The sequence below is a fragment of the Aspergillus clavatus genome, genomic scaffold, assembly GCF_000002715.2.
Source record: "Aspergillus clavatus NRRL 1 1099423829791 genomic scaffold, whole genome shotgun sequence".
In the NCBI taxonomy this organism is placed as follows: Eukaryota; Fungi; Ascomycota; class Eurotiomycetes; order Eurotiales; family Aspergillaceae; genus Aspergillus; species Aspergillus clavatus.
Genome location: NW_001517108.1, coordinates 649,645 through 663,303, shown reverse-complemented (window position 1 = coordinate 663,303; position 13,659 = coordinate 649,645). Strand labels below are relative to the sequence as shown.

The 13,659-nt window shown below is 52.9% G+C and overlaps 6 protein-coding genes across 6 annotated transcripts, besides 7 other annotated features; 1 reads left to right on the top strand and 5 right to left on the bottom strand.

Moving 5' to 3' along the window:
- Positions 1-276: 276 nt before the first annotated feature.
- ACLA_070010 (putative U-box domain protein) lies at positions 277-1,285 on the bottom strand (the record flags this gene model as incomplete). The annotated part of the gene is made up of 3 exons (XM_001275395.1): positions 277-510; positions 577-1,114; positions 1,203-1,285. The coding sequence occupies 3 exons, from the start codon at positions 1,283-1,285 to the stop codon at positions 277-279; spliced, it is 855 nt and encodes a 284-aa protein (XP_001275396.1).
- Positions 1,286-2,010: 725 nt separating this feature from the next.
- Positions 2,011-2,045: a microsatellite.
- Positions 2,046-2,107: 62 nt separating this feature from the next.
- Positions 2,108-2,134: a microsatellite.
- Positions 2,109-2,134: a microsatellite.
- A 30-nt stretch (positions 2,135-2,164) lies between these two features.
- On the bottom strand, positions 2,165-2,653 carry ACLA_070000 (RpiB/LacA/LacB family sugar-phosphate isomerase; the record flags this gene model as incomplete). The annotated part of the gene is made up of 1 exon (XM_001275394.1): positions 2,165-2,653. One exon carries the CDS (start codon positions 2,651-2,653, stop codon positions 2,165-2,167), a length of 489 nt encoding a protein of 162 aa, XP_001275395.1.
- Positions 2,654-3,024: 371 nt separating this feature from the next.
- Positions 3,025-3,053: a microsatellite.
- Positions 3,026-3,050: a microsatellite.
- Positions 3,054-4,224: 1,171 nt separating the features above from the next.
- Positions 4,225-4,269: a microsatellite.
- Positions 4,230-4,269: a microsatellite.
- A 769-nt stretch (positions 4,270-5,038) lies between these two features.
- Positions 5,039-5,911, top strand: ACLA_069990 (triose-phosphate isomerase; the record flags this gene model as incomplete). Its single annotated transcript, XM_001275393.1, has 1 exon — positions 5,039-5,911. The coding sequence occupies one exon, from the start codon at positions 5,039-5,041 to the stop codon at positions 5,909-5,911; it is 873 nt and encodes a 290-aa protein (XP_001275394.1).
- A 115-nt stretch (positions 5,912-6,026) lies between these two features.
- Positions 6,027-7,645, bottom strand: ACLA_069980 (dihydroorotate dehydrogenase 2; the record flags this gene model as incomplete). Its single annotated transcript, XM_001275392.1, has 2 exons — positions 6,027-7,133; positions 7,202-7,645. 2 exons carry the CDS (start codon positions 7,643-7,645, stop codon positions 6,027-6,029), a joined length of 1,551 nt encoding a protein of 516 aa, XP_001275393.1.
- Positions 7,646-8,603: 958 nt separating this feature from the next.
- Positions 8,604-10,493, bottom strand: ACLA_069970 (uncharacterized protein; the record flags this gene model as incomplete). Its single annotated transcript, XM_001275391.1, has 4 exons — positions 8,604-9,850; positions 9,915-10,241; positions 10,309-10,398; positions 10,475-10,493. The coding sequence occupies 4 exons, from the start codon at positions 10,491-10,493 to the stop codon at positions 8,604-8,606; spliced, it is 1,683 nt and encodes a 560-aa protein (XP_001275392.1).
- A 308-nt stretch (positions 10,494-10,801) lies between these two features.
- Positions 10,802-13,182, bottom strand: ACLA_069960 (putative chromatin remodeling complex subunit (Arp8); the record flags this gene model as incomplete). The annotated part of the gene is made up of 4 exons (XM_001275390.1): positions 10,802-12,439; positions 12,498-12,906; positions 12,986-13,064; positions 13,143-13,182. The coding sequence occupies 4 exons, from the start codon at positions 13,180-13,182 to the stop codon at positions 10,802-10,804; spliced, it is 2,166 nt and encodes a 721-aa protein (XP_001275391.1).
- Between the last annotated feature and the right edge of the window lie 477 nt (positions 13,183-13,659).

Below are 13,659 nucleotides of genomic sequence, written 5' to 3'. Positions count from 1 at the left end.
TATTGGTAGGATATTAGTCGGGTAAGAAGAATATACAGGTCATGCTGGAACACAGCGGAAGCCGATCACATGGACGAAAGGAAGCTCTGTATGACAAGAGGCGAAGAAGAGAGACGACAAAAAAAAAAACGGATCATGCCATATAGACAAGACAAGAAACCTTCCGAGACGCCGTTCGATGCAAAGCCAGAAATCGCGGAGTATCCCTCGCTGATGATAAAGTACATCCCAAAAAAGACAGAGAGGAAGAATAAAACAAATCCAGAACCAGCCCGTCTACCAGTCCACAGCCCAGCCATTCTTCGTGAGGAACTCCTCGCACGCAGCCTTCAGGGCATAGTTGGGCCGGAGGTCGTTGGACGTCATGGGCACGCGGGTGATGGGATCCACGCCGGACTGCTCGACGTACTTCAGGATCCCAATGCGGTCGAAACTGGTCCCGGAGGGCGTGATGACGGGATCATGCATGATCTCGAACGTGATGCCGTCGATCAGATAGTCCGGCACGACCTACGACACGGTTAGTTCTCCTTCGCCGTTTTGTAACGAAAAAAATAAAAAAAAAAGGGTACCTACCCGCTCCTGAATCTCCCCCTGGGAGGCAACCCGAAACGCCTCCCGCACATTCTGGACATTCTTCTCAGCCTCTGCACGCAGCACCTTCTGGTCCTCCACGAAGCCCGTCTGCCCGATCTCGCCCTTATCCAGGCTCGCCTGCAGCTCCGCCAGCTCCCTGTTCAGATCCGCCTCGATCAGCTGCTCCACTGTCGCCAGGGTCCCGTTCATCTCACGCAGCCTCGCCGTCTCCTTCGCAGCCCAGATCTGCTGTTTCGCGCGCAGCACCGTCTTAGACAGGTTCTCCGTCTGCGCACTTTTAGCCGCCAGACTGGCCCGGTAGGCGTCAATGGCGACCTCGTACGCCTCCTGCGGCTGACTCAGACCCAGGAGCGCCTGCGCCAGGTACCAGCAGCTCTTGAGGCTGGAGGGGTTCTTGGGGCCGTAGAGCTCGATAGCGGCGCGCGCGTCGTGCTCCACACCGGCCCATTTTTCCAGTCTCATGCGGGTGAGCGCGCGGTTGGTGAAGAAGGTGGGTTCGCGGGGATTTTTCTGAATGCTAGCGACTTGGTGTTAGGATTGCCGTGTCCGCGAAGGTATCTACAGATTGCATGGGAGAGATGTGGGGGGAAATGGATTGCACTCACGCCTGGGAATAGAGATCCTCCGCGCCATTGTAGTCGCCTTCCTTGAAGAGCTGGTTGCCCTTTTCTTTGAGTTCGAATGACATGATGCGTTTAGGAGATGACGAGGGTTCCGAGGACAACTTCGTGCACCAACGTGCGAGACGGAGGGACAACAGTCAATGGTGGGGCCGTTGTTCAGATCCGATGCTGATCCACAGCACGCAGCGCTGTTGAGCGTGATAGAAATTTGACCAGACAATCAAGATCGAGGATAGACCAAATTGGCTTCGAGTGTGAGACACGAGCACAGTCGAGTTGGAAGAGATAAGGATGCTCGTTCCTGGTCTATGCCAGTTGCAGCTAATCCTGGTGCCCTCTGGTGGGATGATCAGGCTGGACTACGACCCGACGGAGAGAAGGAGAGTCTCACAACGGAGACGAAGCAAAGGATGTCGTGATCCATGGCTTATAGAAAGCGCTGATCCCGGCTATCTAATATTATTATTATTGTTCGTGGAGCATTTGTCCGTCTCTCTTCCATCGATCGAAGCGGATGGATCTCCGCAGAACTGGCAGGCGCTGAGTCAGCATCTGCATGTTATGCATCGCTTGCTGGGATAACTGGAAGCGAGTCTACGAACAGTTGACGGAGGACGGAGTATAGCTATGGCTTATAAGGTGGGAGTCGTATTATCTCAAAGCCTTGTATTCTCATCTATTCCTGCGAATATCCTCTATCAACAGGGAAAAAAAAAGACAATCCGACAAACGGAGGACTGGACCTGCCAGGTCGTTCCGTCCCAGTCGTGGTATCATTGATGCGCTTGATAAAATAAAAAAAAAAAAAGAAAAAGAAAAAGAAAATCGATGCATATGTAGATCGTGGACACTGATTCCAAGTTGGTTCAGTCCATACCCGCATGTGCATATATATATATATATATATATATATAGCAGACAGATGTTGACAGCGAAGGATACGATTACTGAGCAGTCGCAAACTGCTTCTCGTAGTCGCTGATGGCCTGGACCTTGGCGGCCGAGGCACTCTGGGGGTCGAAGCGGTAGGTGAGCCAGTCGTTGGCAAGCTTCTTAGCCAGCTCGATGCCGATGACGCGCTGGCCGAAGCAGAGAACCTGGGCGTCGTTGCTCAGGATGGCGCGCTCCACGGAGAAGGGATCATGGGCCGTGACGGCGCGGATACTGGGAACCTTGTTGGCGGCGATGGCGACACCGAGACCGGTACCGCAGATGAAAAGACCACGGTCTGCCTTGCCCTCCTTGATGAGCACCGCGCCGGCGACAGCAGGGTGAGGATAGGCGGTCTTGTCAGAGGTGGAATTGACGCCGACGTCGGTGACGGATGCAACGAGAGGGTTCTTCTCGAGTGCGGCCTTGATAATTTCCTTGTATGGTTGGCCAGCCTCATCGCAGGCCATGACGATGCGGAGGGGTTGCAGATCGGCAGACATGGTGAAGAGAGGAGGTCGGTTTTAAGGTGATGAGCTGGGGGTTAGAGGTGACAGATGGAGACCCAAGTGGGAATGTATAGAATGTATGGATAGAGAGGACAGCAGAAGGACGATGCACAGAATCCACTTGGGGGAGCTGGTCCGATCGGATTTGATGGAATGAACGATATTGATCATAACCGGGAAAGGTATGCAGGCGACCTTTTTATATCTGCGCGGTGTAACCTTCCCCGGTCCTCGTTTGCTTTGTTGAGCAGGCCTTCCTGGATAAATCCATTCTGGGGGAGCTTCCTGTGGAGATGGAGTCGTTCTGGTGGTTCAAGTCTGATGATTGGTGGTGATGATTCCAAGAGCCAGTCAGTGGTATTGAGTTTTTTTTTTTTTTTTTTTTTTTTTTCTTAATCCAGCACGAGGGTTGTGACCCCAGTTTCCACAGCATAGGAGATGATCAGATGAGCCCGAAAGGATGTCCTACTCTATGTAGATAGACTTGGAGAAGAGTCGTTGATGCCGCGGATGGAGGCTTTGCGCAGCCCCGCAGGTGGCGTCATGCTGATGGATCTATTGAATTTGGATCGAGTCAATCATTTGAAGCCGGATGGACCGTTTGGGAGAATCCATAAATACTGTAGAGGGTAGACTCAGTCGGCTGTGAGGGACGAGTATGTCTGTCTCTACCTGTCACTCACATCAGTCTGCAGTCAGTATTGCCTCTGCTTCCAGTGCATATTGATCAATCCTGTGTAGACGATATCACCACGACAAGGGAGGAAGAAGACCTGCTTCCGTGGTCTGTTTGACCGTCCTCATCGCATCTTGATTGCTTGAGAGACAGAATCAACCGTGGAGCGACCCTGACTAGATTGAGAGCAGTTCAAACCCAAAAGACTCCCCAGGACCCAATACCGGAGACGGGCTGGATTGAGGCGATATTGGCATCCGTAAATAACTTCTGCCGTCCGACGCAAGAGACGTTGATGGCTGCTGTCCAAGCACGATGGCGTTGATGTGCTCATCCTTTGGAGAATTAGCTGATGATCCTCATCTCATTCTCGATGAGCTCTAAAAAGACATTGTGATGCTATACAAGAACCAGTTCCCAGTTCTCATACACAATTGCACAGTTCTGGACCTCGGACTGCAGGGCAAACTGCTCCTTGGCAATGACCCCGGAATTCCTATTCTGGGGTTCCATCAGACGAGAGTGTCAGGAGTCAGGATGCATAACTCTGGTTAGTCTCCAGGAGTCGCAGATTGCCAGATGGTATTGGTAGCTCGTTAGTAGGTAGTAGGGATTAGACACTAGTCGATCCACTCTGGGCACTTAAAATAACATTAACAAAAAATAATATGTACTCTCCCCACATCCACGTTTGACATCGACTTGCTGCTCTTGGCCAAGCGGATGTGGGATTTAGAGATGGAGGATCAACCTGCACTGCCCTCGATGATGATAAACAAGGTCTATTCAAGCCCGCCTCTGCTGCAGAGATGCAACTGGAGAGGAATTAAATAATGCCATGTACGGATATGATGATGCTTTACAGGATGAGTATAGTATTGAATGTATGAGTGAGGTAAAGGTAAAGTAAGGTAAGGTAAGGTAAGGTAAGGTATGGAACTTCCCAAAAGAGCTTCCCGTACTCCGTACAGACCATATATGAACCATACGAATGATACAATACAATCTCCATCGTTCATCGGAGTTGCGCCGACTTGGAGGCCACAGCAACTCCACACATTCAGTCCCATGACTCTGCAAATAATTCTTCAACGCCGTTCTAGAACATGATCCTGGTCAGCACGAGGATAAAGAAAGATAGGAGATTCTGCCGGTGCTTCATAGACCGCAAATTCGAGGATTGATCAGACTCAAGAGACGTGCAGGTATGTACTTTTCGATCAAAAGTAACGATACAATACACTGACTATACGGGTTTCTGAACAGTGACATCATCACGGGAACAGAGCATCTTCTTCTTGACTCTCCAACACTCTTTACCATCGCCGTTTTCTCTCGCCAAGTACGTGCTACACTAAGAGAAATCAAACGAGATCGATGCGTCGATGCTGCTCATTTCTCAACCGACGACCCTAAGAAATCAGGATTCCCAACTAACAATGATTGGCAGACAGGACCATTGTCGCATCCACCAACCCCTCAACCCCTCTGCGCGACCTCAAATTCTCGACTCTTTGCGCGCCTATCCATCCCCCGAAACGAACGGGCAGCAGCACGCAGAGGAGCGCAGTCGTGACCCGCTCGGCTCTATAGAATTCGCCTTTATCTGAGGAACCGCAAATCCGACCAACTTACCTCAAAGACATACCGAGGAAGAACCAGCAGTGGACACCAACTCCAACACCACCAACATCACCACCACAATGGCCACCCAAACCACAGTGCCGACCTTCCCAACCCTCCCCCAGAACCTCCTCATTATCTCCCTAAAGATGTACTTCACCCCCGACCGCACCTTAAACTACCTGCGCGCCCTGCTCGACCCACAGAACGCCCTCCTCCGCCCAGAGTCCCGCTCCAAGCTCCTCCTCGCCCTCATCCCAGACTTCCTGACCATCTACCCCTGCGCCCAGATCCTGAAGGAGCACTCCACCGCCAGCTCCAGCAACAGCAACAGCCCCAGCACCTCCCCCGCCCTCCTCCTTGGCGCCCAGGACTGCTTCTGGGAATCCTCAGGCGCCTACACCGGCGAAGTCTCCCCGCAGTCGCTGCGTGCCGTCGGCGCCTCCATCGTCGAGCTCGGCCACGCCGAACGCCGCGCCATCTTCGGCGAGACTGAAGCCCAGACCGCGCAGAAGGCCGCCGCCGCCTGCGCTAGCGGCCTCGTGCCGCTCGTCTGCGTCGGCGAGGTCACCGCCCCAGGCCCCGTGGCCTCGGCGGCTGTCGGCCGCGCCGTGAGCGAGTGCGAGGCGCAGATCCGACCCGTGATCGAGGCGATCCCTGCCGAGGCGCCCGTGATCTTTGCGTATGAGCCGGTCTGGGCGATTGGCAAGCCGCAGCCGGCGGGCGTGGAGCATGTTGCGGCTGTCGTGGAGGGGATCCGCGCCGTCATTGGGAGTCGGGCTGGGCAGGTGCGGGTGCTGTATGGGGGGAGCGCGGGGCCGGGGCTGTGGGGGCCCGGCGGGCTGGGGAAGGCCGTGGATGGCATGTTTCTGGGGAGGTTTGCGCATGAGATCGAGGGGGTGAAGAAGGTGGTGAGGGAGGTCGAAAAGACTTTGGAGGTTTCTCAATTTTAATTATAATTGCTATAGACATTTGACAAAGACGGAACGTGATTTCGGTAAACAAAGATTTTGCATCCAAACTATGTACAGGATTTTTGACTGTCTCTATGGACCTGGGTTTTTTTCACTACTGGCGTTTCTCCTTCTCCTTCTCTTCCCGCAATTCCTGTTTCACGCGCGTCACAGTGCCCACACCCCCAAACACAATGCCGGTGTACATCATCGCAACCGACGCCCCCGCATCCAACACGGCCTGCGCGTCCCGGCCGTTGGTGATGCCGCCCGACGCGAAGATGACCTTGCGCGGGCCCCGGCTGGCCGGCGCCGCTGCTTCCACCGCGGTTCCACTCTCTCCGTCGAGCTTTGCTGTGTCAGTCGCGGGAAGGGGAGGCGCATCCAGCAGCGCGCGGTACCGCGCTACCAGTGCAGCGGTCTGGTTGAACATCAGCGGGCCCGAGTAGCCGCCCGTCTCCTTCAGTGTCGATTGCTCCTTCGGGGGCAGGGCAAAGCCCTGCGCCTGGGGGCGGCGGTTGGTTGTGTTGCCCACGATCACGCCATCAACGCCAGAGTTCCACACGGCGTCGCAGATGCCGGAGATCTGCTCGTCCGAATCCTCGTCCGGGCTGACCTTGACCATCACAAAGGGCTTGGTCTTGCGCTCGGCGCTCTGCGCGGCACCCACGACTGCCTTCAGGATCGCCGTGAGAGGCGCGGTCGCCTGCAGGTCGCGCAGGCCTGGTGTGTTGGGGCTGGAGACGTTCACGACCAGGATGTCCGCGTACTTGGCCAGCCGGTCCACACAGTAGACGTAGTCGCGCTTGATGGCCTCGATGTCCGAGTCCGGCGTCACCTTGTTCTTGGCCACCTGCACGGCTAGCAGGCGGCCGGGCTGCAGACTGCCCGGAGGCACACCGGCCTCGCCATCGAGTACGCGCTGCTCGCCTTCATCGTGCATGCCGAATCCGTATGCGTAGGCGAAGTCGCGCACGCGCTTCTCAAGCACGGCCGCCATGTGGTCGGCACCCTTGGAGTTCAGCCCGTATCGGTTGATCATGGCCTTCTGCGAGACGAGGCGGAAGACCCGAGGGCGGGGATTGCCCTCCTGCGGCAGGGGCGTCGTGCCGCCGACTTCGACAACAGCAGCACCGATCGCGAACAGCGGGTCGGGGATCTCGGCGTTCTTGTCAAGTCCGGCTGAGACACCAACCGGGTTGTTGATCGTGTATCCAAAGACCTAATCGAGACCCTCTATGAGCATTCACTCTTGTCTGTCCAGAAAGCATATCGGTGCTATGTCATTACCTCAGTAGCCAACACGCCGTCCCCATCCTGATTCCCGCGTTCGCGAGGATGAAGGCTGAACTTGTAGAGAGTCTTCAGGGAGTCCACGCCGATATGGTGAGCATCCTCAGCATCGGGATACAGCCATCTGACGAGCGGGACCACCACGTAGCGGTGAATGCTAGCCCTCGTGTCTGTCACATACACATAGCCCACCAAACCAGCCAGAATCAATGAGGTGCCGAGCACGGTTCTCTTGATGCTGCGGCCGGCCTTCTTGGGCACTTCCTTCACTGCTTCGGTCGCCTCACTGGCTGTGTCCGAGGCATATCGCAGTGCTTTTGGCTGGTAGATGGCTGAATGCCGGTGGAGGATCGAGGGCCGTGAGGAAAAGCGCAGCGATGGGGCAGCGCGAGCTCTCAGACCAGCAAACCTCCACGCGAGGGTGGCCGTGTTGGAAACCATTGTGCCTTCAGCGGTTTTTCGATGAGCCCGACGGCGGGTCAATTGCAACGGCTAGTACGCCAGAGCTACAAGACTAACGTTAGAATAATTTCGCCCCTTGAGATGAAAGTTCCCAGGTTCAGAGCATCAAATTAGTATGCAAGATAAACATTTCAGTCGAGCCCGTCATAGCGAGAGGCCTCAGACCACCCCTGTGTCGACAGATCATCCCACTGACGATTACACACTACACGAATAGGAAAATTGCGCACTCACAACTTAAAGAATAGCGGAGTATGGTGTATGGTCGCGATTAAACTGCACAAAACACTGAGGGGTATTTTAAAATCCTCCTCTCCGCGATTGAGATCAATTGTCCCCTTCGCGACGAGAATATTCGCACCTCGCTTTTACTTCTTTTCGTCTGCTTCTCTTGCGTCAACGGTTGCGGTGGGCGGTCAGCCTTTTCTGTGGCAGAATCTTCCCAGAGTTCCGAGCGGTGTGCCGATACTATACAGCCTGTGGGCATTGAATAATGATGATGATGATGGAATAGTATTGCAAACAATAGGATAAACGCAAAGATCGCCAAAAAAAACAATGTGTTCATCAATCAGTCAACTATTGGCCACAGTATATCTACTTAACTCCAATCTCACTCACGCCAATCAAACGCCAGGCATCCTGTTGCTTCAACCTCAAAAGACAAACCAATCACGGCCAGGAATTGATTCTGCAGCCGAAAGCTAAGATCTGCGTAGAAGTACATCGAGAATCAGAGATAGTAAAGCGAGAAAGCCCTGAAGGATATCTTCAGAAAACGGGCACAGTGCTATGAAACGGGGTATGGAAATGATACAAGGATGAGAAACAAAATATGCCACTTGAGCAGAACCGACGGAGACTCATTGACCGTAAATGGGAACCATGACGCTGATGATATACGCGGAAGAGACAAGGAAAGTGATGGCGGCGGCGTCTATTCGTCGCTCATTCTGTCTTCTTCTTCGCTTGCATCTTGAGCATCTGAATGATGATCGCGGCCGTCGGCTCCAGCTTCCTCTCTGTCAGAGTGCTGCTCTTCGGGGGCTTCCTGCTCGTTCAAATTCTCTGGGGGAGGGGGCATAGATTTCGCAAACTTTGGATCAATAGCGGCCCGGTGCAGAGAGCGTTTGTACACTTCGGCCTCATCCGGGTCGCGAACAACAACCTGGATCTGATCCACCTGGTCCTCCTTTGTCTTGGCCTGAGTAGGAGCCAGACCGGCTTGCGCGATGGTACGCGCACGCTCGGGCTTGAGACGTGTCTTTCCAAGGATGGGATAGTAGTATGCACCTCTCTGCTTCGTCTGTTGTCCTTCCTTGGCCTCCGCTGGGTTGAAGAGAGTCAAGGCTACATCGCGCTGCTTCTGGTCATTGCCGAGTGTCTGCGCACTGGTAGCGAATGTGCGCATGCGGTCGAAACGATGGAATTTTGTTCCGTCGGCTCCTTCGTGAGTGTACAGCTCCTCACTGTCGCGATCGGGATTCTCAAGTCGCAAGCTTGCGATGACCTTCTTGGCGGATTCCTTCTTCTCAGGCAAGAAAAGATCGTAATCCCATGGGACCGGACCAGGGTCAGGGTAAAGGCTGGGGTTTGATTTATGTAGAGCGGCCTTGGTTGCGTGTTCCTGGCAGATTCGCTCTTCTGGAGCAGATGGAAGAAGGATACCGACATCGATACGCTCGTCTCTCTTTCCTGAGGTCCCTTGAATAGGTGCCTTGTCGAATTTAAATTGAACAAACCCTCCGGGATCTGGGAATCCCTGAAGATCGGGAAGCAGAGGGAAGAAACCAACTGGCTTTAGTTTAGGATTGTCAGGATGAACAGGGTGAGCCCAGGAATCGACCTCAAGCTTGGTAGGAGTGTGTCCTTTGATCCTGCTCGCCGTATCTTCTCCAACATGTTTGCTATCCGGATAGGCAATATCGAATCCTTTTTGAATGTACTTTTTGATATACGTCGGATCATCTTGCGATTTGGGTTTATCCATCGAGCGAGGTTTCGCTCGAATAGGTGTTACTTTGGGGCCATCGGGTGCGCGAAGACCCGCAGAGATGTACTGAGTGCGACGAAGGAAACTGACGTTGGCGTTCTTGGGTGCGGGGTTCTTCAGCTGGTCCAGAGTCATGAGAAGAGGGAGGTCGGCGGGATCAATCGGTTGGGAATTCTCGGATGCCATTATAGCTAGTAATAGCAGCATTGTTAGCACCATCTCCAGCGTGCAGAATGCAGAGTCGAGAGCACTAACCACTTTCATCGCCCAGATGAAGTCCAGGAATACCAACGAGGTCAATCGGCATACCACCCTCAGCGTCCACGTCAATGTTAGGTTCCTCGCGTCTCGCCAGGTTGGACGCAAAACCAGGCGTTAAGAATCTCTCTAAGCCCTCATGCGGAATATCGAGAAACTTGGGCGGCATATCAGGAGGGGGGAGGTCATTCCGGTAGCGCAAAGACGCGATATACTCCTGATGGAAGCTCCCGGAGGAGCTGCTGTCCTTGGACTTCGACATCGCGGGTCCGGTTTCGCTATTCGGCTCCGAGGAGGGTGTAAGAGTGAGAGGAGGGCTGAAGACTGCGCGATGGACGGTCAGAAATGAACGCTGATTGTTGGAATGCGCCAGCTAATGCTTCGAACTCACGTTGGCTAGGAAGCGCAATTGGAGGTATCTCAGAGTCAGGAACCAGAGATCCGTCGGGGCTCCCGTCAGTGGAGTTTACCGGCGCAAGAACTGTATAGGATGACAGAGATAAAGGAAATTAGAAAGCTGTGGATGCGCGGAAATATCAGCTTGAGGATGAACCTACATGGAGTCGGATATTCCATTCTGCACTTTCCGACCGCCTGATACTTATGGCTTAGAGGATGTGTGTTTTGTATGGCGGAGAAATGTTGATCCGTGTGTTATCATTGCTTTGTTTCTATGCTAGTCCCAGCACAGCTTTATCATGTGACTGCGGCATTCTGCACGCTCAGATCACTGGGGTGTGAAGGACTGATGCCTCAGGAATCCAGATCACCGTATCAAGGTGAAGATTAACATAGGCGATTTTGGTACAGCCATGTAATATAAGATTGACTCCATGATTCATAGGATATAAGAGACATAAGAGTGAGGCACAATAAAAATGAAATCAGTAAGCCCACATGCACTTGTACGCCATCAGTCTATGCCCCAGCCGGTCATACTCCAACTGTCCAATCCAGCTGTCGTTCGTCCCACTCAGCTTGCCAAATACGCTTGCCCCCTTCCAGACCACTACTTGAGGGTCGAGATCTCTTGGGGGCGTGCCAACCATGATTTCATTGGCAAAGCCCGGTCGCAGAGTTTGGAGTCGCTCTTCCAGGAAGGAATGGAAGCCGTTGACGAGACTACCGCCTCCCACAACCATGATCCCACCGAGGAAATCCCGCATCTTGCGCTCGTCAGATCGAGCAGCGTGTGCGATGGATGTGAGAATCGCGTTGTCCAAGGGGAATACTGGAAGAATGTCATCGCGCTCCTCCACAGTAGGTGCACGAGGAGGTTGCGAGACGCTCTGTCCCTGTCCGTTAGGAAGTGGAGTGCCACCACCTCCAGCGTGAGGTGTGCCGACCGCTTCTGGTGCAGGTGATCCAGCAACCGACGATCGAGGAGTGGCATCTAGTTCCTGTACACGGCTGAGGGCGTTCACTTGTTGTGAGCGACTTGGTGTCGCTTGGACATCTAATGTGACAGGCCGAGGTTCGCCATTCACCTGGCCATTAGCTAGTGGAGGGGCAATGGCGGTCAAGATCTCAGACTGAGCTGCGGATGTAGGATCGTTCGGCTGGCTATCGTAAATGTCGACGGAACGGATGATGAACTTCCTGCGTCCCTCGAGCTTTTCCGAATTGTCGAATATGGAAGGCTGGAAGTAGCCCATGGGGGCGAGATGGACTTCATCGTAGGCCTTGAAGGAATATTTCCGAGTGTCTTGTCCGGCAATGCGAAGGTGGAAGTCGAAAACTTGCACTGAAACGCTTGCCTCGTTCAACGTGCAGACATTTTTCTTCAACTCCTCAGCTAGCAAGAAGTCATACCGACGCCACAGATTGATCTCTGCATACGGAAAATGATCAAACATCATCATCTTGATAAATGCCTCGGTCACATCGGCACCGCCGAATTTCAGATTGACGCGAGAGTTTTCAATACACATTCCTTCCTCCACGCAACATATCGACGTCTTTTGTGCACCAATGTCGACAACACATGCCGATGTGAATCCGGCACCAAAGGTAGCGGCCAAACTCTCCTGAATGAAGCAGACGCGGGCGAACGAAAATTCCCTCATCAGCATATCAAGGACCTGGGTAACGTACGTCTTCTCGTACAAATCTGGAATAACAAAGACACATGAATACTGCGCCCAGTCCTTTTTGCTGGTCACACCCAATTGGTTTTTGATCGTGTCCTCAAGAATAAGCGCGACATCCAGGAATAAGAGTCTCTTGCTGTCGTAGTCTTTTTCGTTGCACCACCCATATCTCATGGGCCAGTAGAGTTTGTATCGAGGTTTCGAATCGTCAGGTATCCTCAGTGCTGCTTGACCAACGATATATTCAGGTGCTTGGTCCTCAATGTCTGTCCATTCAATACGGAGCGGGTCATTGTGTTCAGGAATGGTTTCCGGTACAGTCCTTCGGTTGTAGTTGATGACCATTTCTTTGGAATTAGGTAGAGTTCTGCGTTTGTTTTGTCGCATATGTCCCTTGAGTTCTGCGACCATCGTGGTATATTGCGACGAAAACTGCGTTCAAGCAAGACTTTAGAAGCGGCGCATGTGCATTTGGGACTAGATTACATACCTCAGGACCAAACATTTTCTCAGGCTCCATTGGATAGCCGTCGTCCAGTTTCAGCCTTTTGGGAGAAGGCTCATCGTGGTCTTCGGACTCACTCGTGGTCGATTTGCGCGCAATCACCATGGGAACTGTCTTCGGCAATGCATCGCTGGCCAAACCAATCCGCAGGTTCTGACTACCAACATGGATGACAATCACCTTGGAGCCTAACGTTTCAGCCGTCTCCTCCGTACCATCTTCCATGTTCGTATCTCCATCCGCATCCGCCTCCGGTTCGGGCAAACCCAAGTCATTCGCTTTCGCCAGGGCTAGAGCACGATCCCGATCCTTTGCTGTTTTGGCCATCCTATTCCTTGTCTCTTCATTCTGCAGTCTAAAGGCCAAATACTGGTCGTCTCTCTTGAGATAATCACTAAGCGCGAAATTGCGTGAGCAACGGAATCAGAAACAGTGAATGGGACAGATCGTATAGCGCGAATTCGGCGACATACGTATAGTAGTTCTTCTGGTTGATCGGGGCGATCTGAGGCCAGTTTGACAACTCCATGTTATTATCCGTCCGCTCAAGGCCTGGATGATGGGAGAAAATGTCAGTGTTGTTTCATATCAATTGTCTGCGCATATATGCTGTCTCTCAGGGATACTCACCCTCATCCCGGAGGGCCTTTCCCGACTTTTTACCAACCATGATGAGTTTGAATCAGTCGAATCGCTTCTTATAAACGCGCAAAGGATAGAGGACGATTGTTGAACAGTGATCTGGTCCAATCCCCAGAGACACTCGGCGTAGCGATAAGAAATCCAGTTATGGGAGGTATGAAGGTGGAATGCCCTGAGCGCCGTGGATTATTCCAGTTAAGAAGGACATCAAAGTCGCAGAAGACAAAGGACAAACGCACGAAGCGGCTGTTTGATCACAATAGGGATCTTCGGCGTGATGCCGCTCAAAGGGTTTCAACGGGTCATCCCCATCTCCAAAAGAGCGACGGAGGCCGATCGGCGCCACAAGGTCATCCGCGGTCCAATGATTGCCACAAGACACAACAGAACCTCGCGATTTAGTCAGCTACTGTTGATGGCTCAGTGATGCTTGGAGCTTCTTGACTTTAACTCTTGGGAAAGGACAGACATATTTTGATCTAAATCTCATCTTTTAATAGTCCTA